The 26020-nt window shown below is 34.8% G+C and overlaps 1 protein-coding gene across 1 annotated transcript; it reads left to right on the top strand.

Moving 5' to 3' along the window:
- Positions 1-313: 313 nt before the first annotated feature.
- On the top strand, positions 314-25793 carry LOC124371384 (nudix hydrolase 2-like). Its single transcript, XM_046829715.1, is given in 8 exon segments — positions 314-682; positions 7914-8071; positions 9010-9101; positions 10659-10766; positions 10768-10833; positions 10835-10874; positions 17521-17723; positions 25340-25793. Coding segments are annotated over 8 exon segments (963 nt in total). The 5' UTR covers positions 314-551; the 3' UTR covers positions 25505-25793.
- Positions 25794-26020: the final 227 nt, after the last annotated feature.

The following is a 26020-nucleotide window of genomic DNA, read 5'->3' as shown; positions in this document are numbered from 1 at the left end:
TCGAGAAAGATAAGATAACAGCGACAACAATACCGATCACAATACCTGGAAATGCTTGTAAGTTTGTAATTTTGTAATTGAAGAGTTGTTTTTTCGTTCTATCATGTTTGTTTCTATAAATTTCTATTTTTGTGTTCTTCATACTAGTGTGGTCGGTATAATCCCAAAGTACCGCATTTTTTTTTCATTGCTTAGTAATACTTATATATGTATCCAGTTTTCAGACTCGTATGCAAGGAACGGAAGTAGTTTTGTGTCAAAAATGTTGGTACAGTTATTTCTGCAGACGACATCCTGGTTCTTGACCGAACCAACAGGCAACAGCTGGGTGGTTGGTGGTTAAATTGTCATTGCTTGATTGAACACTGATCGTAGTAGTTCAGGTTGTTAGTTTACGCTGTAGTGGTTATCTAATCAAAAGATTTGCATTACAAAACAACTGCTTATCATTGTGTTAATAGTTGATTAGGAATATCTTACTTGGGTGTTGCTTTCGTTTATCTATGAAAGTTTGTACAAATACATTTTTAATAGTTTCAACTTCAGTTTAAATGATCAGATCTCTGTTATTTGTTCATCAAAATTGTACATCAAACAGTCAATTCATTAAACAAGCAAAGAAACATCTGAAGATTGGTCTTTTGATAACCTTCCATTATCACACTGTTTTGTGTAACTGCCAGTAAGTATATCATCTCTAAATCTTTTTATGTTTCTTGTATAACATATTACTCACTTGTAGGCCTATAAAGTGTTAATTATTAATATTACTGATGAATCAGGCCTAATATTAAAATTTCATTTCTATAAATATATATGTAGACTTAAAACATTTAGAAAATAATTGACAGTCATGACTAGGTTACTTAACAATGCACATGAATTAATCATTTACATATTTAGGTTAGAATCAATATCAAAATTTCAACTTAATAAGAAATTAAGTGGTAATTGTCACATTAACGGCCGGAGCGGCAAAATACGAGTTTTGCGTTAATAACTTATTGGAATCGTCCTACAGAACAAAACAATATAAGGTTTGACGGGGTGGAAATGAGAAATAACGAATTTCTAGAACATAAAAAATGGAACAACTATCAAGTGCGGAGCAATATTTCCATGTTCTACATCCACATCGGGCATCACGTGACCTTTTGTGACCATGATTCAACCTCGTGATGACGTCATCGGATGCGGCACCATCTTTGCAAATCTAAATGAAAAATAATACTGAAATAAGCAGAATTTTGATCCAAATGAACAATGTTTTTTCTTAAATTTCAAGCTACAAATGAATTAGTTGTTATCTAGACTAAACCCACCAACACTTACGTCTGCGTCGTTTAGTTGTGTCACTAACCTCAAAAGTATTATAGTAACAACTGAGGAAAACACCCAATCAGAAGCGCTAAAAAGCAGAGAGTAAACTCATATGAATGATTTTTCAACTTCGACATACAACTGCGATCTGTAGGATATTTATAAAACTTTTGAAAACTCTAAACGTAGACCGTTGTTAAACAGTCTTAGTAGGACTCAAGTGAAGACGATCGCCCGATCTATCAGACATTAACAGAACTATTTGGAGGGAAATTTAAAAGCAGACCGCTTTTGCGACCTGAGCTCGTCACCGTTAGGCCCGGCCGCTGTGTGACGAGCCCAGCTCGTCAGTGATCCGCAATGGGTTAACATGCCCGACAAAACACTCCGACACACCAATTCACTACAATTGGTCGAACTAGTGGATGGTTGATCCATGATCGTCATGCACTCACTAGATTCAAACTACAGTACACGATATCTAGTGAAGCACTGACTTCTGCCCCCCGGAGCATTCAGATAACAGGTACGCTATCAGTCCCATCCGCAGATAATATTTATGACACACCAGTTCACTACGATTGGTCGAACTAGTGGATGGTTGACCCATGATTGTCACGCGCTCACTCGATCCAACCTACATTACACGTTATCTCTGACTTCTGCCCCAGAGCGCTTAGATAACAGATACGCTATCAGTCCCACCCTCAGATAATATTTACAGATATCCAGACACAGCACACAAACAGAACATTAAGAACTTAACTATTTATGTATATATTAATATCCCGTTATTTGCACCACCTAAAACCATATATATTTTTTGTTCAGGAGGATGAGCAGAATACGTTGATAACGTCAAATTTGTGATTTGCCACCTCGATCTTTAATCTTATAATTTCCAATTAAATGTATAGGATATTAGTACAATAGACATAAAATAGGGGAAGCCTAAATAATAACCGAAATTATAACGGAAAAACCCCTGGCCATTTATAATATTGGTGCCACTCTGCACTGCTGGCAAAAAAGGAAAAACATCCTCGAGTAGTAGTTCGGGCTCAGATCACATGAGTGCCCCCTTTCCGCCCTACCAAATATTCGATAATCTTAATCTGACATTAGAAAATCAACCAGCCACCACATGAATTCAAGTAATAAAATCTCAAACATAATTAAAATAACAAATATGAATGAAAATATAAAGTAATAAAAATAAGAGCCACTTATGCAAACAATGCAGATAAGTTATAGGTACACTGCTTCTTCTTTTTATTTGATTTAGAGACCCACCTTAAACAACGAAATAACAATGTATTCTTAGATAGAGGAAAGTGGCTGCCACATCTATCACACAACGAAGATCCATTTAAAACTGTGTGTCTCACACAAAATGAAACAATTTGGGAATTGTTCATTGCACTGCTGTTGAACAACTTAAGTGAACATCCATTACACTTGTTGATCACTGGCTCAATCACTAGTCAAAGGTAATCCCATTGTTTTTAACAAACCACGAAAACATAACTGCACTTGAAAAGGCACCAGCACAAAATAGATGATGGTGATGTGAAAAAAAGTTTTTATTTCGGAATTTACAAGGCAGAAAGTCTGACCAATCCCAAAATGGCTGAAAATAACTAAGCAATAACGAGATGCACAGCATAGATGCACATCGGTAGAAAAATGCTGAAAAAATGTTTAGAAACAGGAGCAGAGGAGATGACAGAAGAATAAATGTCAATATAGAGGTAGAAATTGTTGCAAAAATGCTCGGACCTCTAAAGTTTCTTCTACTTTGTTGGCCTGTGTTGATGCTGATTATCATCTCTGTTTCCTACCCCTCCTTAGCTTGTTATCCCCCCCACCTAAAAAGATGGATTCCCCTTGGTCCCCTAAATTTTTGGACTATTCGAGATATAACCTAAAATGTGAAACCTAAACGTTGAAACATATTATCAGTTAGTAAGCAATTATGCATCGCGATCTACTAAAAATTCTTTCTGGGTATCAAAACATACTATTTTAATTGATAAATGTTATTTGATATCGTTATAGCAGACGTGGCTAAAGTAAATAGCAACCCCAGAGTCTTGTGTAGACAGTGAAGAACATCTAGATGGTGTCAAGTAGCATGAGGCAATGTTACTAAAGACATTTGAAAACATAGGCCTACTATAGTCGAACACAAAAAATAATTTATGTTCCTAGCACTAACTCCTTTAGGGGGTGCTAGAAGGAGGGGCTGCTCATTGAGGGGCTGGTGCAGTTAAAGTATGGTAACCGGACCCAGTTTTTATTGATATTAACAAATGAATGAATGAATTGATTTATTTCCCAAATATATGTACAATATTACAATCCAAACTGTACAATTAACTTCTAAAAAATTTTTATTACATTACCGAACAGAGTTTGAAATGAGAACAAAGAATAAATATCATAAAAAATAATCATCATAAAATAAACATCATAAAAATAACATCATGTATAAAACATTGTCCTCGGGAAATGAGCCTGCATGGGCTATGATGCCTGTGCGTAGACTCGTGTTGCTCACGCCTGAAGAAATAACGGACTGGATATATACATAAAAAAAATTAATATAAAATATAATACAAAATAATACACTATTATATACCACATACATACGTGAATATGGAATAAGTATATTAAAAGGAAAAAACCGTGTAATTTTAATATGTACCTGTTTTAAAGAATTGAATATTATTAATTTTAAAAACATTTTACATATTAGCAACAAGGGTAAATAAGCAGAGTCACCGCAGATTATAATGGGGTAGTGATAATAAATAATGATGGGATAGGAGTGGTGGCTGTCCACATGTCAAACTGTCCGCCCCGTAGTTCGTAGACAATACTGCCTCGGTCCTCCTCAATAGACAATGATAATATCCACTGGTTAACTTTCCTTTTAATGATAATTGTAGAAATTTCATTGAAAAAACTAAAATTAGGAAACTGTTTACTTATATTAATAAAAAGCACATGAGCTAGATAGTATGAGTTGGTGTTTGAATAAGATTTAGTTAATTGCAGTGGTAGAATTCCTGTTGATCTAGAATAATGTGTGTTATGGGTGTGTTGAGTTCTTTCAAATAAATCATCTAAATTTTTATACATGTGTATTAAAAGAAATTTTATAAAAAGTTGTCTTATTGTAAAAATGTTAGTTCTTGAAATAAAATGGATGTTGAAAATCTATGACATTTTTTAAAAGCTACTTTCAAAATTGATTTCTGAACCGTAAACAGAGGATCAAGATTTGATTTATAAGCTGCCCCCCAAGAAATTATCCCAAATGCAAAAAGAGATTGCACGTATGCATAATATACCATTTTCATTTCTTGAACAGCAAGAATATCCCTAAGGTTCTTAAAGGCAAAGATATACTCTCGGGTATTTTGTTTGAGATATTCAATATGAATTGACCATTTCAAACGGAAATCTATAATAACGCCAAGATATTTATACGAGTTTATTTTTTCGATTGCTTCGCAATTACAGGTACTGTTACTATGATTTCCACAATTATGTTTAATCAGATTTTCTAAGACATATCCGACTGAGGATTCAAAGAGATTGGCATAAATTTTGTTTTACAAACAATATACAGTATAATTTCACTCATTTATAGGCTGAAGTAGAGTTAGCGGCCACCAACAATCAAATCAGTGTACCAAATTATCGATTATAAATATCTAAATTATTGAATAAAAATCATTTTAATTACAGTTATTTGCAATTCATTATTGCCAGCTCCTTTTAATATAGGTATTGTATAACACCTACCCTTGAATATCTTCTGCTTCATCTCTAACCAGCAAAGCTGGACAGACTGCGTCAATAATAAATAAAACTAATATTTACAAACTTGTGAAGCTGGATAGACTGTGTCAACAATAAATAAAACCAATATTTACAAACTTGATGATGGTGTGTTGGTGTTTATAAGTCCCAGTTAACATAAAAATATTCTTTTACAAAGTAGAGTGGGTTAGCCTGAGAATCAACCTTACCTAAACTCACTAGGATCTAACGCTTTCACTTCAGTTGGCAGGGCATTGTAAAGCCTAACAGCTGGAATAGGGAAGTAGTCTTTCTTTTTGCTTAGCTGACAGTATGGTATATTGAGTCTAAGCCTCCCGCAGGTGTTATAGGTATGTATCTCATTTCTCACGGAAAGAGGTCCAGGTTATCTCCAACATAAAGCAAGCTTATGAGGATATGTTTACTATAGATTGACAGGATTACCAGTTCCATAAATATAGGTCTACAATAGTCCCATGGTTCAGCTGATATGTAATAATATGCATGGCTTTTTTTTAAGAATCATGATGTCACTTCTTTACATGTGTCCACATAGCTGGAAGCTATATAAGATATGGCTGTGGAAAAGTGCATGATAAACTGTCATTAAGCATAGTCTAGACAGTATAGACTTAAGCCGTTGCAGCAGGAATGTTTCCCGGCTATTCTTGAGCAAATGTTGGTTACATGGCTATTCCAGGTAAGTTTCTTGTCCAGTGTAAACCCGAAAAATTTAACTTTATCCAGAACTTAAGTTTCCGCACAGATCAGAGTACAGGCAATCTTCTGAGTTTTCGTTGAGGCTCAGTTTTATTCAATAGGAACCAGCCTTTACGTTTTCAAAAGCCCAATTCAGATGTCCTTGTAAAATTAGGTTTATCTTCCCTAGAATAGAATTGTTCTAAATTCTCTAGTAAAATGGTAATGTACATGTGTCATATGTGCCACAAGCTGGCAGACATGTTTATCCTTCAAAATAGTAAAAAGAAAGTAACTGTTTGATTTTATAAATATACAAAGCGTATGTTAGATAGTATTTTATTCATAATTAAACTATTACTTTTTAGTTATAAAAACAGCTCAACTTTGTTGTAATTTAAAATACCTACATATCATAATTCAGTTTGATATTTTGGTTTTGGTACTTTAGATAATCAAGAATATCAATTATTCGTTTGTGGCGGTCGCTTATTATACTGCAGCCCATCGATATAATCATCCGATAATAGTTAATTCATTTGAATATTTTACTGAAATCGGTAACAATGTAAATACATTTTAAGATTGTAAAGATTTTGTTTGATGTGGCTCAATCTAAATTTAAACTGATACTTAACTTTAGGAAATCATCTAAACTAGTGTTGAAAGACAATACACTGTGTTAGTTTAGACAGTTTTAATATGTTTCTTTAGTTGTTATGGTTTATTATAATTATTTTTAATACAATTTTTCCCATTATCTATAGTAATTATTGTTTGTTTGAGGGTTAATGGCTACTTTATTATTTATTAGGTATGTCATTATATTATACTTAATTAATTCTTTCAATTTCAAACATATGATTTTCCTTTTGTATTGTACATAGGCTTTGTTGATATTGATTAATAGTTATTATTTGGTTTATGAAGTATCGGTGATATATCGTACTGAGCGGTATAAAAACTGGGTCTGGTAATCATACTTTGATAATATGTGGTATCTATCTATTCAAACCCAACAGAGGGTCAACACTACTTCAGCTCTCGAAATGTTTTTATTTGGGAAGATAGACTGCAAATGTCTGATTCTATGAATATGTTGGGAATGATGCTGGACGGTTGTCCCTCATGGTTGGAACATCAAAAGCATTGGAAAAAATTTATTCTGGCCTTTTAGTTGTAAGGAGGGCCAGGTCTCATGTTTTGGACCAGCTGTAAATTGAACAATGTAAACATTTTATCTACAGTAAGTTGTTGTACTTTAGTGTAATCGAATTACATAGTGTATATTCAATAACCATTTGAGGAGGTTTTAAGACCAATCTAGATACTATTCTTATATTACCTACAAAAAAAGCCATAAGGGCTATTTTTCGTCCACCACATGGGAGCTTTGCCTAGATCTGTTTGTGAAACTAGTTGTACTTACGGTACCCTGCCTTTATATGGGCTATACGAGTTAGTCATTTAAGCCAGAATTTAATTAACCCCAGCCAAACAATCCATAGCTATGACATTAGTCACAAAACTACCAATTGAAGGTACATAGGTTGGCTTTGTTCAAAAAACAACCATTGTATGTTAACTTAAGTCTTTTAAGTTATCATGCGCTAACAAAATTTGCAACAAAAATAGTGAATCCAAAAAAGTTTAGAACTACATTAGAGTATTAGCTACAGCATTATTTCTATCAGGTGGACTCTTTTTCAAGCTAGACTGCTAAAATATTGTTGTCCTTGAAACTGTCTTGACCTACCCTTGGCCTAACAAGTGCATTTGGCACTTTGACCTGTTTACTGCATCAGAAAAAAGCTATTAGAGTGCTTGCAAAGCTCAACAACAGAAACAGCTGTTGACAGAAATTTAAAGAACTGAAGGTTCTAACAGTGGTTTGCCTTATGAATGTAGATATATAACATTTGTGGTAAAATAAGTACAAAATAAGAGCAGTATTTTAAAGTAGCAGAAAAGTTATATTGTACCTTTTATATGTGGCATGTTTAAAAAGTATGTAAACTACCTAATTTGATACAAAAGTTAAATAATAATATAACATTTTTCAGGAAGGCAAATACACCCAGTACAAACTCACTCACCTCAATGGCAGAAAACATAACTAACTCCAGTGTGTTCACGGGGAAAGAAGACAGGTACAAAGGAATACATGTTAAATCTAAAAACAACATCTGCAGTACAAGTAATTTTATTACCAAACTTGAAGGTAGGTTTTAATTTTAATTGGTTGAATTCAATTTCCGGATTTTGTAATGTTTTGTTTTGATTTACAGATACCATTATAGGAATATGTTGGGTATTTGAAATTTTGTCTGTATTGATTTCTAAAGATTACAATTCTTTTTTAATATAATGTCAGTTGTATATTTCATAGAGTAAATAAATTTATGTGTAATGATTCCATGATGTTGAATGCTACTTAATTAGATTTCAGTTGTCAAGTACCTACCTGTAAGCTGTCAAGTAACAAAAAGTAGGCTACTGCAAATAGATTATTTAGATGTGTAATGGTTCCCGCGTGGAGTAGAATTTGAAGGGAAGTGTAGGTTGGGTAGGGTAAGAGGAGTGGAACAGCAGATGCAGTTGGTAGACTACTAGCATTATTACAGGCATCAGGCTGATGCATTTCTAGACTTTCAATAATATTGCACGACTTTGAGGTATACCAACATGGTTTAACAAAACAAAATATACCATACCTACCTTAATCATCCTCTAAGGAATAATCCCAGTCATGCAGTCGTAGTCATCAGTGATTCATTGTTGGAAACTGCAGGGTCAATCAGCATCACTTCTTTGTCACTAACATTGCCCTCACTTGCATAGTCTTACCTCAAACACCTAATCGTTTCCTATCTAATACGCCGCAAAATAACATAATATTAGCTGTTAAAAAAATGTGTGTATAAAACTAATATAGTACGATATTTCTCAAGCATGGTGGTTTTTAAGAAAACTAGTATGGCATAATATATTTCCTGTGTGTGACTGTTAAAGGGTTTTTTTAGTCTAAAATGCACCTTTTTACTAAAAAATTACACTAGTTTAGCTTAAATAATTTGTATTTTAAAAGTTTTTCATGGAAAATACGGTTTTGTACCTGAAAAGAATTGACAGCTTTGCCTAATGGAAATGATGTTCTAGCTTCCCTGCAGGAGTGGACCTCACAGAAGAAGTCTGCTGCTTGGTTCTACATTAGCCTTGGTCAGTCGGAATGGGTTCCTCTTCTAACAAAGGTAAGCTCTTTGTGAGTAAAATACCATTAATTCAGCTTAGTCTGTGAGCCTGAAGACTAAATATCCTGGACCTGTCAAGCATTCAGTCCCTTCCAACAGTATTAAAATAACGATCAGTGAAGTTACTTGGTTGTTTTAACAAAATAAATCTTACAAACTGGAATGGGAATATGGATTCCCTGCTTATTTACCTCCCAAGTCCCACAACATGACCTAAATGCAAACCCCCTTTTTGTAGCAGTAAGCATACGATATTTACACACCATGTTTTCCAATGTTTATCTGCTGATCATAAGGTGTACCCTGCCCTGAGAAAAGTTGGTACTTCTTGTAAAGGCAAGGTTGATCTGGAAGTAGAAGCTAAACTAGAAGGAAAACAAGGATGGTAAGTTGCTTCTCTTAAAAAGCTAAAGGTTTCTTGGCCTCCAAAGTCTCCTTTGAAATCAGAATCAACAATAAGTTCATAACAAACAAACCTCCTTTTGTTTATTTTTTGTTTATATGTATATATAATTGAGTGCATCCATTAAAAAATATATGTGGGAATTCCTAAACTAAAATAAACCCTCTCATAAAAGGTTTAAACTATTAAACAATAAAGTATTGTGATTTCAAATACTCCTTGCAAAAAAGTACCCCAACTTCGTTGCAGAAGTGTACACTTTTAAATAAGATGGTGATGATGCGATGGCTGGCTGCAGGGGAGTCACACATCCCTGTGTTTTGCACATACCATGACCGATGTCAGGGCAGTAGTTGTGAAGCAATAGTTAAACTGTTGTTCAGTAGACCAGACGGCTGGGTTGACAGCGAGCAGAATAGTTTCAGATTCCACCTAGCAGCGCGGGATGGCAGTGAGGTAGCGATGGTGCGGTGGCTGGCTGCAGGGGAGTCACACATCCCTGTGTTTGCACATACCATGACTGATGTCAGGGCAGTAGTTGTGAAGCAATAGTTAAACTGTTGTTCAGTAGACCAGACGGCTGGGTTGACAGCGAGCAGAATGGTTTCAGATTCCACCTAGCAGCGCGGGATGGCAGTAAGGTAGCGATGGTGCGGTGGCTGGCTGCAGGGGAGTCACACATCCCTGTGTTTGCACATACCATGACTGATGTCAGGGCAGTAGTTGTGAAGCAATAGTTAAACTGTTGTTCAGTAGACCAGACGGCTGGGTTGACAGCGAGCAGAATGGTTTCAGATTCCACCTAGCAGCGCGGGATGGCAGTGAGGTAGCGATGGTGCGGTGGCTGGTTGCAGGAGAGTCACACATCCCTGTGTTTGCACATACCATGACTGATGTCAGGGCAGTAGTTGTGAAGCAATAGTTAAACTGTTGTTCAGTAGACGAGACGGCTGGGTTGACAGCGAACAGAATGGTTTCAGATTTCACCTAGCAGCGCGGGATGGCAGTGAGGTAGCGATGGTGCGGTGGCTGGCTGCAGGGGAGTCACACATCCCTGTGTTTGCACATACCATGACTGATGTCAGGGCAGTAGTTGTGAAGCAATAGTTAAACTGTTGTTCAGTAGACCAGACGGCTGGGTTGACAGCGAGCAGAATGGTTTCAGATTCCACCATGCAGCGCGGGATGGCAGTGAGGTAGCGATGGTGCGGTGGCTGGCTGCAGGGGAGTCACACATCCCTGTGTTTTCACATACCATGATTTGGTGTGGGGGCGGTAGTTGTCAACACAGAGAACAAACTTCTGGTGGTCCAGGAACGCTACCAGAAACCAGCCTTACTGGAAGCTGCCCGGTGGCTATGTGGAGCCTGGTGAGTCAGTTGTATTACTATTTCTTCCGAAGATGGAAATCTCTACTTTGAAAATGCCAATTCTTCTTATCTGAATTATTATTTAAAAGTTAAAATATTACTAAAAAAATCATCATCATACTAATCAGAAATTTGTATTGTTAATAATTTCAAAATCTAACTTTAAATTGTACGCATTAAAAAACGCAAGGTCGTATTTTTATTATCAAATATAAATTATTATTAACCTATTCTGTTGAAGAATTTTTATACTAAGTATATTTTAACACTCATGTAGTAAAATAATTTTAATTAAGATTTTATCGTTTTATTGTGCATTATCAGTCTTTTTAAACCTATGTGACAATTAATAAATTAGGAAATTAACTGTTTGTTTAACTATTTAGTGTTAAAACATCAAAATAAGTGGAATAATGTTTCACATTTTTTAATATCGTACATTGGCCATGACATAAGAATCAAACTGCTTGGCTAAAGAAAAAGGAGATTACATTAAATAACTGTACTTGCCTAAACTATCTTTCTGAGATAGAGTACTATGTATTTTGTATGAAGAGCGATTTGTAAAGTAGGTAGCATAATTTTTACTATGGTAACAAACAAGCATTTTTATTGATCATGAATATATATTCTATAAATATCATAATTTAATAAAATATGTTGAATTCATCAAATATGTACGCAATTGTGTTAAAAATTTAAACCATACTACACATTGACATTATTGTTGTAAACAATTGACCTTATAATATATATGCTCTACTAATTAGTATCAGATACAAATATCTTTATTCAAACTCTGATGTATGTAGTAGAAGTACACAACCAACAAACCCTATTACAAAGTTGTTGGTTTACTTAAGGTTTTAGTTGTTAATCATAATGAAAACAAAAATTAGTATATTCTCAATGTGGATTAAAAAATAAGTCATTAAAATTGCTACAAATACATTTTTGTTTTAGATTGAAACATAGTAATCATATTAACAATGTATGTTCCAAATTAGCTGAAGTTCAAATCTGTTGCGCAAGTTAAAACGTTGTGTAAGTAAAACTATCCTGATATTAGCACCTTGTGTATTCACCTTCTGCTTTCATACTGAGGTATTATTGTGTGGAGTTATTTGAGAACTCAAGCAATGTATTTATGAAACAGAAAAAGTATTTTGTGTCATGAAAGACGTCTACCATTTACCATTGTTTAAGGAGATTTAAATAGTTACCCTATGTTGCATATACTTATGCATCTTAAGTAGTAAATGTGAAACATAAACTACGGTGTTATGATTTAAGCAGGATGGACACAATAAACTAGGAATAAACACTACACAGCAGTTGTAGACAATTGAGTATGAATATTAGTTGCCATTGCTAGAAGAAGCTTGATTAAATAACAGGGCTAGTTCAGGAAGTAATAAGTTTTGAAATATTTGACTATATATTCGTTGTTGTTCGTGATAATCAACAGTTATCATGGCATTCAAGGCACAATTCTCTATAAATATCTATCATCTGCAAATACGACCACCGGTTAACCCAGGCATGTAATAATACATCCTATCGTCTTCTTTACTCGTCACTATACAATTGAACTTTTTACATTTTGTTTATAATATTTGATAAAGATGTGTGATACAACCAATCTATTGTCTGTGGTCTTTCACAAATATATTGACAATACAGACAATCTAATGTATTGTCTATAGGTTTTTTAGCACCAAACGTAAATGAAATTCAGAATAATGTCTGAACATCGTATAATTGTAAAAATACCTTTTTCATGTATTTTACTGTCGAATTTTATCATTAGTTCATTAATCACAACACAGCCTACCACTGTAATCTTCCATGTAAACAATAGTATAGCTATTTTTGAAATTGCACCATTGCCTTTCTCTTTCTATACACACTACAAAGTTTATGATAAATTTCAATTAGTGGGTTCAACCTACTAGTTCAGAATATATCTCGCAAGTACAGGATTTTAAATAGGAGCTCATATTTTAATATTTCACAGAGACAAATAGCAATCGGTCGGTTACAGAACTAATGAGCAGTGTCCTGAATTGTTTATTGGACTTCTGCCACTAGACCTGCATACAATAGGAACTGCTGATGAATTGACCTACACTGCATAGCCAAATGAGCACATGGGACTTCAGTCGTTATATGGGATGTCCAGTAGTTTCACATAATTTACTCAATTCCTGGGTGCATGATAAGCACCAGAAAAGATAGGCTACAACCCCAGTTCAAAGAATTATGTAAACTACCTATAGACTGACGTACCTAGGAGTCCATATTTAAATAGAATAATATATCACACAGAACCAACTATGTCAGAAGGACAGTCTGGATCTCAATAGGTTAAAACATTTGTTTCAATAATTTTTTAATTTACTGTTAAGTATTTAAACAAATTTAATTCCTATTAAATATTTGCTAATCATAAAGAACATTACTTTCATAATTTACTGATATGTATAGTGTTCAAAGTGTAAATCTTGAATATTTAATCAGTGGCGTAGCGAAGGGGGGGGTCCAGGGGGTCCGGACCCCCCCCGAAATTTTAAGACGTATTAAAAAATAAAGCATGGAGCAGGAGAAAAAAGGACAGTTATCATTACTCTTGTCTACAAACATTAAATTGATTGATTTCACTGATTGAAGTGACCGTTGTTAAAAATATAATTGTCCTTTCGTTTAAATCATAAGGTATAAAACGATATTTTTGGGCTCGGCCTTTCGGATAGTGTTGTGTAATCACGGTATTTTTATAGGGCGCGGTCACGTGACGTCGCAAAGTAACCTGAACTGTAACACGGCGAACAGTTTAAATTAGCGACCACTTCGTTCAAATTCGTCGTGGGGGACGTAAAGTGACTGCTTAGAATTTAGTTACGACGTTGATTTTAGGTATCATTAAACTGTAAAACGTGTATATAATTATCGAAAAAAAATCACTTTCGGTCGGAAAATACACTTGAAAAACTACTGATTAGAACTTCAACTAATTTGGACTTCAATAATTGAGGTAAACATGGGGTTTTCGATTGAGTTAGGACGACGATTTTTGTTATCATTAAACTGTACACCGTACCTATATAATTATCGAGAAAAAAATCACTTCCGGTCGGTAAATACCGAAAGAAAAGCTCTCAAACCGATTCAAGTTTTGACGATTTTGGATTTCATTGGTTGAGTGGTTGAGGTAAAAGTGATACTTAGGAATATCTAAGGATAGTGGTTTTAGGTATTAATTGAACGCCGACTAATACATATATAATTATCGAGAAAAAAACATTTAATCATTTTAAATTAGAAACTATGGAGTCCCACAGGGATCTATACTTGGACCAGTCTTGTTCCTTGTGTACATCAGCAGGCGGAACTCATCGCTTCTGAGAGGGAAAAAAACTGAATTCATGTATTCAGTACGATGTCCTCATAGAGGAAACTGATTCCACCAAGTTCCTCGGAATGTACCTTAATCGAAGTCTGACTTGAGACAATCACATTGAAAGTACCTGCTCAAAGGTTTCTTCAGGCATTTATGCTCTACGGAACCTTTCAAAATTTTGCTCCTGGGATGTACTAAAAATGGCCTTGTACACCCCCATATAATGTACGAGTCGAGGCTATGGGGCAGCTGTTCTAAATACAAATTTGAGCGAGTATTTAGAAGTCTAAAGAAAGCTGTCCGCATCATTTCAAAATTTAAATCCGAAAATTCATGCAGAGATGCCTTTAGGGAGCTTGGATTCCTAACTTTGTCCTGTCTCTACATCCTCAATGTCGCCCTGTACTGCCGATTTAAGTGCGAGTTCGTCCGGGGCAGGGACGTCTATCAATACGGGACAAGAGGCAGGGACAACCTTCGGTTACATCCGCACAGAACAGCCGCATTCAAACGTTTGCCATCCGAGGTTGGTGTTAAGCTGATCAACAAGCTCCCTGATGAAATCAAAAATTTGAATTAACCAACAAAATTTAAAGGTCGATTGAGACACTTTTTGGTGTCGAGGGTGTTTTATTCAGTGGAAGAGTTTATAATGAGCCGCTGGGATGAAATTTAAAGTAATTCGATCATCCTCTATTTCTGGTGGTAAAATTTAGAAGATTTTAAAACGTATGGCTGTAAGTATGTATCAGTCTTAGGAATGAGTGTGGACTGTGTATGAACGGGTATGAATAGGGGCAATTTAAAATAGATATACATATTTCTAAATAATTTAATTTTACGATTGTGTGTAATTTTTATTATTGTTGACACAATAAAAAGTATTTTTATTATTATATTATTATTACCTCCGGTCGGAATTATACCGAGGAAAAGCTCTACTGAATCAGATTTTGACGATTTTGGGTTTCACTGGTTGAGTCGTTGAGATAAAAGTGGTACTTAGAATTATGTTAGAACATTGATTTTAGGCATCAATTGAACGCCGACTAATACTTATAGAATTATCAAAGAAAAATTGAAAAAATCGCTTCCGGTCAGATAATACACCGGAAAACCTCTACTGATAAGAACTTCCGACTACTTTGGATTTCACTGACTGAGGTATTATTTCATTTTCCTTAGTATATTCCGATCGGAAGTGATTATTTTTGTTTTTTTTTTTTTCTCGATAATTATATATTTATTAGTCGGCGTTGAATTAATCTCTAAATTCAATGTCCTAACATAATTATAAGTACTACTTTTACCTCAACCACTCAACCAGTGAAATCCAAAATGGTCCAAAACGAATCAGTAGAGAGCTTTTCTTCGGTATTTACCGACCGGAAGTGATTTTGTTCTCGATAATTATATAGGTAGTCGAGTACAGTTTAATGATAACAAAACATCGTCCTAACTCAATAAAAAATACCACGTTTACCTCAATAACCGAAGTCCGAAGTAGTTGAAGTTCTAATCATTAGAGTTTTTCAGGTATATTTTATTTCCGACCGAAAGTGATTTTTTTCCGATAATTATATACTCGTCTACAGTGTAATGATACACAAAATCGTCATTATAACTCATTCATAAATACCCCAATCAGTGAAATCCAAAGTGGCCGAACTTCTAATCAGTAGAGTTTTTCCGGTGCATTTTCCGGACCGTTATTTTGATCTGTACCCGAGCAACGCTCGAAAATCGCCCTTCTTTTCTAAAGGGTTTTCAGCCGTCAATGGTCCAATGTCCCCGAAGGGGTATTTCATTTTCTCCACAGAATATAGTTGAGTCAATTATAGGCTTGAATGAAGCTCTGTTTTGTTCTTTTTCTTTCTTATCCAGTGAATCCAACATCACTTTGGTGCCTTCTACTCGGCCAGAATCGAACTTCGTAAAGTTTCTGTAGCTATAGAAGAAAATTTGTGGTACTAGAGTTGCTGTGAGAGTTTAATTTGCCTATTACATCTTTCCACTTTCTATAAGGCGTAGTTATTAAAGCTCCATATTTTTGGTATTTACCTTTTACCAGTGAATTCATTGGCAAATAACACACAAAACGTCCCCCTGATCCTCCGGTTTCGGACCCCCCCCGAAAGAAATTTCTGGCTACGCTACTGTATTTAATCTTGACTTCTTTCGCTATTGTATTTCATAGGCTATGTTTATCATTACATAAACATGTAATCCCTGCAATGGAATAGTAATTTTTTTCTTATAGTATTGTTACAATTCTAAAAAAAATGAGTGCTAAAAATAATTTTAACTATATTTTTTTAAGCATAACGATTTTTCCTCTTATAAAAGTTTATATTGCAAGTTGCTTTTATATATGATGTTTATCACATTCATTACACAAAATAAGCTAATAAAAAATATATTTACAAACATGGAAAAAACACAATTACAAGCACTACCAGACTGAACGATAAAATAGCATGGCTTGATTTCATGACCGCCCCTTGATTTCAATCTCTTTCATTAGAAATGCAAAATAAAGTGTTTGTGTTTTTACTGTAACATATGTTTGAATTTGTAAGCTATGAGACATGTGTCATTATCCCTGATTGTTACTGCAATGTCCTTTAACTCTGACTGGTCAAGTGACATGGCTTTGTGTGTTACAGAGAAGTATCTTTTTGGGTACGGGAATGGTCATGACAAAAGTGGATATATACTTTCACTGGTACTAACCCAGATTGAATATTTGTGTATCGTTCACCTCTAGCCACGGAGTTTTTATGTCATACAAAATTGACTATGACAATAAAAAAATTGAATAATAGTAATAAAACTGAATACTAACTTTGAATGATGCCTAGGAGTTAGGCTGCGGCTGTCTAAACTGAGAAGTTACAAATCTCAATTCCCTGGGAGATCAACAAAAATTAAAAAAATGGTTTTGGACTGTATTTTTTTTTTAAATTGGTGAAATTAATAAAAACTGTCATTGGTTTAAAAAGAACACCACTAGCAACACAATAAACAAGAATACGAGATAAAACTACATTTACATAACAATTAATTATTTTAAATTAAAAAATATAATACGTTTTATAGCAAATCAAAGTAAATCTAATATAATTTAAATACTGCCAGTAATTTATTCATATACAATAGTCAAATTTAAAATTTAAAATTTCCTGTTTTAGAGTTTAGATGTTTTTCAAAAGTCAGAACATTATGACAATTCTCAAACTTTTTCAGGGGAGGACATACCAGCAGCTGCGATGAGAGAAGTGCTAGAAGAAACCAACATTAAGACGGAATTCAAATCCATGGTAGCCTTCCGACATTCACATGGGGGTCCTTTTGGTTGTTCTGATATCTACTTTATAGTCGAATTGGCACCACTGACTGCGGAAATTACCAGTTGTGAAATAGAGATTGAGGACAGCCAGTGGATGGAGGTGAGTTCTAGCTCTCAGGCTGATAACCTAGAATGTACACTTACTCTTCAGTGGGAGTGTGTGTGACTGACTGTGACTTCCTGCCAGATTATAGCTCAGATTTAGTATATTTTAGACTCAACAAACTTTTTGCTTTGAATGGTTTTATGCTAAAAACTGTTAAAAGTTACATAAATAAGGTTTAGTAGATTTTAATGTGGTACAATCAGCCTTCAGTTGGTTTATTAAAATCACATCTCTTGAATACAGATTACCTATTGATATAAAAATTGATATTGTTTATTACTCCATAGGAATATACTGTGTATGAATTTTATTGTAATTTTTAGTATATTTGTAACCAATTCAAGAGAAAATAGTTAAATGTTAATCATTTTAACATTTTACAGCATAAATATGAATTATAACATAAAGAAATTACATTTTTGATGAAATACTATGTAAGAAAATAACATGATTTTTATTGAAATATATATTATAGAAATCAGTTTTGTTTTAGTCAAAACTGAAAAAATTTGTGTCCTATTCTTTAGCCGATTTTACAGGGGTCTGATTTCAAGATGACCTCAATTTATTACTTTACATGTCTATAATACCTTGTCAAACTATTAAAAAAACTAGCAGTTATCCACGGTTTCATATGTAATTCTTAGGTTTTACACCTGTATGAGCACTGAGATACTGCATTGAGTGATTTAGATTTCCGACCTCAATGTTGAATTTGCCTTCTTGCCAAAACCAAGAAAATATGTTAACAACTACATATTTATGGCCATTGTAATGTACTCCAGTCTTAGTATTTTTTGTTGTGTAGTTGATTTTATCTGTTTCCCGATGACGAACATACATACGATATGTATTATATAGTCAATAGTCAATAATCTTTATTACATCTTTGAAATTTACAAGCGTCAAAATTTCTATACAGATTGGTCAAGTTGTGTTGGTTGTGTCTTATTCTCTAGTCGAGGAATTCATCCACGGAGTAGAATGGTCTGTTGATGAGCCATCTGGTCAGGGTAATTTTCAGCTTCTGTTCTCGGAGTGACTTCATGTCTTCTAATAGAAGGTTAAACAGCTTTTGGCCCATGTACAGATAGAAGAATATGTCTGGGCGCGCGGGGCCGGTCAGTGGTAGGCTATGGCGCGGGGGGAAGAGGGGTGTGTGAATCGCTCATTCCTGAAAACATCACGCCTGCACCACGGTGGCGGACTTCAAGGTCGGGCCAGCCGGAAGGGCTTGGCTGACTTGTGACTCATCTTTCCCTCCAGCAAACCTTCCCTCCAAACAATATAATACCAGTGTGACATCTGTTGTCATAGAGTGAGCATCGTTAAATTTCAGTATTAACAGTGAGTTGTTCTAAGCTGTGTGTATTTACTGTGTGCAGTTAACTGTGAATAATTATTACGTTCAGTGTTTTTGTATTGTGTTATTTTGTTTTAGTAAGAAGCTTATTTCATAAGCGATATGTGTGACCGCGTGAAATCAAAACTGAAGGGTAGAGTTTTGCACAGTCAAAGTCGTGAAATTGTCAGTAATGTATATACATTCATGAAAAAGGAGGCTGATGAAAAAAACTTTAAGTATTCCCTTGGCAAAGGCCCGTGTCCGAACAGCAGTAGCTACAGGCGTCTTAGAACTTGAAATCTTAAGAATTAATAAAGAGCTTAAAGATTTAACCGTTAATAATGACAATGGTGAAAGTAGCTTTCTCACCCCAAACAAATTGAAAAGGAATCGTAAAAAGCCTATTACAGGATTGGATGACTTTGACAAAGCTCTGATAAGGCGAGTTGTGTACGAGTTCCATCTTCTAAAAAACAAGCTACCAACTGTATCTTTGTTACATGAAGAATTGAAAACAGCGGATCGACTTTAAAGGATCAAAATCAAGCCTGAACAACATTCTTAAAGAACTTGGTTTTCGATGGAGAAGGACACAAAATAACCGCAAGCTTTTGATCGAGACTAATGAAATAAGAGAAAAAAGAATTTCGTATTTAAGAGCACTCAAACGTTACAGAGATGAAGGACGTCCAATTATATACTTAGACGAGTCTTATATACTGACAAGTCATGTGTTAAGTTCATCGTGGTCTGACGAATCAACTAAAGGAATGCGTGTTCCCATTTCGAAAGGGGAACGGTTGATCATGATACACGCAGGAAGTGAAGCTGGTTTTGTTCCCAATGCATTGACAATGTGGAAGGCATCGAGTCATTCGGGTGATTACCACGATAACGTGAATACGGAATCAATGTTGAAATGGATGAGAGAAAAACTTCTGCCTAACATACCACCAAGATCATTTATTGTTGTTGATAATGCCCCCTATCACAATGCACAAAAAGACAAAGCACCTACTTCAAAAAGTAAGAAACAATTGATGAAAGATTGGCTTTCCAAATATCAAATACCTTTTTCGGATGATTTGCTAGTCCCGGAGCTGTACAGGGTTATTCCCTTAAATAAACCGAGATTTGTTAGGTATGAGCTTGATGAACTATTGACCAGCAGTTGAGGACATGTTGTGCTTCGGCTCCCACCATACCACCCGGACTTAAACCCTATTGAACTTATTTGGGCTGAAGTGAAAAACTACGTAGCCGGTAGAAATATTCAGTGCAGTTTTTTCAAGTATTAAGTCTTTAGCGGAAGAAAAGTTTTCACTTATAGGTGCAGAAGAATGGGCCAGAAAGTGTGAACACGTGAAAAAAATTGAAAATGATTATGCTTCAGCTGAGCCCCAAATCTCGTGGAATCAATGATCATTTCACTCGGCAGCAGTGACAGTGAAAGCAGTGAAAACGCGCCAGATGACTTGAGCGGCATTGAAGACTTGGGTGATTTGAGCGGCATTGAAGATTTGGATTGAAGCGTATGTATTAACTTTGTACATATTTTATTATTATTTATTAACATGTTTTAAATTACTTCTGTCATTAAAAAACTGTGGAGAATGTTGAATACAACACTGTTCTGTTCTATTCTATTATGTAAGGATCTAGCTTTATATTTAAAGCCATTTAAAGACAGTTTAAGATTTAAAATGTTAAAACTGAACTTTTATCCGTATTTTATCCTAGAAAATATATTAGGTGAGGTTTATAGGTAAGCCAAAATGTCATTGCTTTAACGCTAAAAGAACAGAAGACCGTACTGAGACTGGGAGAAGCTCGCGTGCCGAGTGTTTATAAATATTAAGATAACGCTTAATTTCCCCCGGAATAAGGGGTCGTAGAAAAAAGTTTTTTAGATAAAAAATGCAGTTTAATCGATTTTCTAAAACTTTTCCATGGGAAGTTTGATACTGACCGGATAATAAAAAACTTCCTCGCAGAGCACAAATTTCATGTCATAAAATTAACCAAACTAAAACTGTACTTACTAATTTTTTACTAATTTAGACATTATTATTTTAGAATTGACATTTTTTATACGTATTGGTTGGAAAGACAAGAATGTGTTCTTTAATTTGATATAACTTTTATTACGATAAAGTAATGGCAAAATGCTCATTTCATGTGTTGAATGGAATGAGTTTTGTAAAATGTTGCGCGTGACAGCGAAATAGAACCTCGAGCGAGCCGAACCTTAGTTGAACGGCTAGTAGTGCCAGAGCCGTGCGCCCAGACTAATTATTTCATCTGTACGATACAATTGTTTATTTTCAAACTGTGTGATGTGGTCTAATGGCAGGTGGAAATTTAAAGCATGGTGAGTGTTATGTCTTTGGAAGTTGTTGCCTCGTAGATGTTCCTTGTCAACATGCATGATAACTTCTCGGATGTATAAGCCAACTATTGTTAAAATCTATTTTGGCTGGAGAAAAAAATGTTGCAGCTCTCTCTAGGACCCAGTTCTGGCACTATCATGATGGCTTTTTTTCTGAATCAGCAATTCTATCGAGGTTTCTTGTTGTGGTCCCTCCCCAAACTATGAGGCCGAATCTCATGTGCAACTCAAACAGAGCGTGGTAGGCAACTTTAGTTGTGGCTTCATCACTAATATGCTTGATTCTTTTTTAAACGTACAGGCATGAACTTAGTTTCTTGGGAAGACTCTCAATATGATTATTATGGAATAATCATATTGAGAGTCTTGTGTCTTGAGTTTTGTGGACAACAACTTAAAATGGTTGTAAGTTGTTGTAAACTATCATTCCAAAAACTTAGCATGAGTTTCAAATTTTAAATCTGAAAGCGTAGGATTTTCAACATTTATTCTTCCAAAAGCAAGCTGTTTTGTCTTATCAGTGATAACTACAAAAATCATTTTCAATACAATACTGGTAAGCCATGTTCAGTCCAATGTATGAGTTTGACAGGTTGTTTGAGGATGATTCAGACACCAACAGTGTTGTGTCATCAACATACACAGGGTAGCCGTGTGTGCGTAGGTATTGTTGTACAAAGGACATTGTCAGGAGGATGAACTGGACTGGCAATACAGAACCCTGTGGTACTCACATGCTGATTAGAAGAGGCTTTGATCTTGTTACTTGGTTTATACCATTTTGTGTGTTTTGTATCTCAACACTGTGACTTCTTCCTTCTATACAACTCTTCAACCAAGCCTGTCCGAAGCCTTAACTCCAAGCTGTTTGAAAACAATCAAAGGATTTACTGAAATCCAACATCATAACAGCAACCATATTTTCCTCCTCCAAGGCATCTATGATTAATTCTTAACCAGTTTGATCATGGCTGATGTTGTTGACTTTCCTTTGAAAAAGCCATGTTGGTCTTCTCTCAGGATTTTGTGGAATTGGCAGTGTTTCATGTGTCTTTTCAAGATTACTCTTTCAATCACATTGGCAAATGTAGAAATTAATAATATTGGTCTATAGTTGCCTGCCTCAGTATGAGGTGAACCTTTTAGCTTGGGCTAAACTTTGCTTTGTTTTTTGGTCTGAAAGGAAATGTCCTTGGCTTAGGAATAGATTAGTTTTACTAACTAGAGGTGGTATTAAAGCTTTGTTACGGTGTTTTAGTAGTTTTGCTGAAATTTCATCGAGGTTTTGGGTTTAATGCTTTCTGTTATGGCCTTAATTTCTGGTTTGTTAGTGAGAGGTAGTTGTGTTAAGTCATGGATTGAGACAGTCAGGTGTCGTGCAAATAGTTTTGAGAGTTTGGTTGTGAGTTAAGAGTATTTTCTACTATGTTAGTAAAGTAATGGTTTAAATGGTTTGGACATTTTATGTGGACAATACCTGTTCTTGTTGAGCTAGCTCTTGGTTATGACTTTTCCTTTCACTGTTAATAAATTTCCACAGGGCTTTAGACTTATTGTCGGCTTTTTTGCTATATGATCTACAGACAATTTACGCCTGAGTTTCATGTTGTAGTCTTTCTTGGCTTTGCTCATTTCAGCTTTATCTGCTTCTTCTCCAGCCAGTTCATACCTAGGGAGGCATTATATATACGAGTATATTTGTCCCTTAAATGTTTTGTTTCTTCATTGCTAACATTTTTCTTTGGGCATGTGTTGTTCATAATCATAAGTATGGTTGATAAATGTTTGTAGACTGTTTCTGGTGAGTCGACTATGTGTACTTCTTTTTTCAATTAATCCTTAAGCAGATTTAGATTTTATTGGTTGAACTTTCTGTATTTTTTATGTTTTGGTTTGGTTTACTTTGTGTATATTTAACTTTACAGAATTGAGCGGTGTGATCACATATTCCAGTATGAATTATAGTTGATTTAACAAGGTCTCGGTCTAGGTTTGTGCAAATAAAGTCTTTGGATGTTGCAGATGTGGATTTGACTAAGATTGGAGGAAGAGGATGTCTTATGATGTTGTGGCTGCTTAAGGTGTTAAACATTTGACTATTCCTGTCTTTCTTCAGGCCATCAAAATGTATGTCTCATTAGAAGAATTAGATGGTTTTCTGCCTTTGTTTCTTCTAGTGCTTCCGATATAAAATTTAAAACCTCCTCCAAGTGTCCTCCTGGTGTCCTGTGTACGCCAAGGACATACAATTATTTTTTCCTGGACATTATTTTAGCCATACCCATTTCTAGGATTAGTTCTCTATTACTTTTAATGGGTATCTCTTGATTAGAAGCCTCATGCTCTTTCTTAACATAAACATCCACACCTCCCTTTTTGTGGATTTCACGCCAAAAATTTATTTCAAGCAGTATTTCTCAAGCCTGGTGTTTTCTAAATGTGTCTTGAGCTTATGTTCACTTAAGATAGTAACATGTGGTTTTGTTTCCTGTAAAATATGATTGAGCCTGTCAATGTTATTGCTCATTTCCTGCATGTTTCGTTGTAGTATGGAGAATTGGAGCTTGGTTTGAGGGAGATTTTTTCCCAGTTGAGTATTTGGTGGGTGTTATTTCACCCAAGATATTCTGCATAGAAAGTTTATTGTATTGATAATACCTTTTCACTGTGTTGCTTTTTGCTGAAGTAGAAAGTTTTGATTGTAAAAAACTGTGGAGGGATATGCCTTATATGTCATTTTCGCCTGTTCCCTCTTGTCGCTTACTTCTAAAAAAGAAGTTTGTCTAATTATCTGGCTGGTTTTATCTGCCTCTGTTGGCTGGTAACCCCTGTTAATGTACTTTGCAGCTTGGTTGTCATAAGGCTGGTTTCCTTTTGCTTTGTTTACTCTTTGCTATTTGTAGAGAGACATTGAAGACATTCTTTTTCTGATAGCTTGAAGAGCTTATGTTTGTGTGAGAGTTGAATATACTTGTTTTAAAAATTGGCATATCATATTTGTCTTCAGAGTTTTTAGTCCAGCGTTGCTACAAAAGTGAATTAAGGATACTTTCCATATTATCTTGATTCTTTTGCATGTTTCCAAGTTAAATCAAAAGTGTTATGAGGTTGAAAGATAGCTATGGTTTTTTAAGAGATTAGTTAAGGTTGATTTTACAGTTAGAACATTTCCATTGTTGTACTCGTATATTTTGGTTTTGTAAGTTTCTTAATTGTTTATCAGACCAGTTCAGACATTTGTTCAGTATACACATACATAGCTCTGAGAAGCACACTTCTAACAAAAGACAACAAAGGTAGTTTACATAACAGTCTTTAAATGTATAGAAGTTAGACTACTTTGTCTTTTATATCTCCACTGATAGCAGTTACCTGCTGCTTTGCACACAATTTTATAGGCATTGCACGTGTAGGAGCACTACTGGTTTGTTTGAATTATATTTCCAACATCAATGTTGAGTTTTCCTTGTTTCACAATATATATATATACAGATCTGAGAAGATGTATTTCAACAGTAACTAAAAAAATGTTTAGTACTTTTTTACTAACGTTACTAAATGACCTGCACCATGTAAAAATCTTGAACTAATTTTACCTCAAATATTTTCGCTCAAAATAACTATAAAAAAAGTCCAATTAGTACAAGTACTTTGGAATTTCCATCTGAGTAAAGCTTACACAAATCTTGGTAGCAAATCATGTATTAGAGGAAGTTCAGCTTCTTGTCAAAGTATTAAAACAAATATATAGTGATATTTTTTTTATATTCCCAATCTATAGTAATGTTGCCTGTTTCCTATGGACATTACTAATATCTCTGAATGACTGACATAATTTATAACCAATAAAGGCTTAAAGTAACATATTTTTTCTAGATGGATACGTACCTGAAACACCCGAAGGTACATGAAAACAATCGGTTGTTCCTCCGCAAGTACCTCTTCAGTAAAGAGAATGGGATTGTTATCAACGGCACGAAAACCAATCATCCGATCACCAAGGCACCTCAGACATTGTATTGCCTGGAGCACTCAGAGTGAAGGAATTCAGGCAGTTGGAATGGTGGCAGCATTTAATCTAAAAGGAGAATTTCGTTGGGAGTTTAGTGTTGGAATATTGATGGTAACTTTTTCTTTAGGAATTATTTTATAGATTCTTGCTTTTCAACAAATAATCCTCTTTAAATGTCTTTGCTTTTCATGTTCGTAAATAAGAAAACTTTTTTTGTTCATGATAACTGCTACAGCAGCTATGGAAACATTTTGAAAGGCATAGGTCACATCTTTGCAAGAATTAACTGAATGAATCTTTTAAAATTATTTTGATATTTTTAATTATATATATATATATTATATATATATATATAAAATCATATATATACAGGGTGTATATTATGTCTGGAAACACCCAAATATATCCTTTAATAATTTAAATATAAATTTGAAACCTCTTACAATCGTGATAGAGATTGGGCATCTACTTTTTGGAACAATGTTTTGTTATGTCACACCAACGGGGGACGTCCTGCCGAGGGTATCGTGAATATTCTTAATGGA

Source organism: Homalodisca vitripennis, unplaced genomic scaffold (assembly GCF_021130785.1).
Source record: "Homalodisca vitripennis isolate AUS2020 unplaced genomic scaffold, UT_GWSS_2.1 ScUCBcl_1348;HRSCAF=4857, whole genome shotgun sequence".
Taxonomy (NCBI): Eukaryota; Metazoa; Arthropoda; class Insecta; order Hemiptera; family Cicadellidae; genus Homalodisca; species Homalodisca vitripennis.
This window is presented reverse-complemented; position numbering and strand designations above follow the sequence as displayed.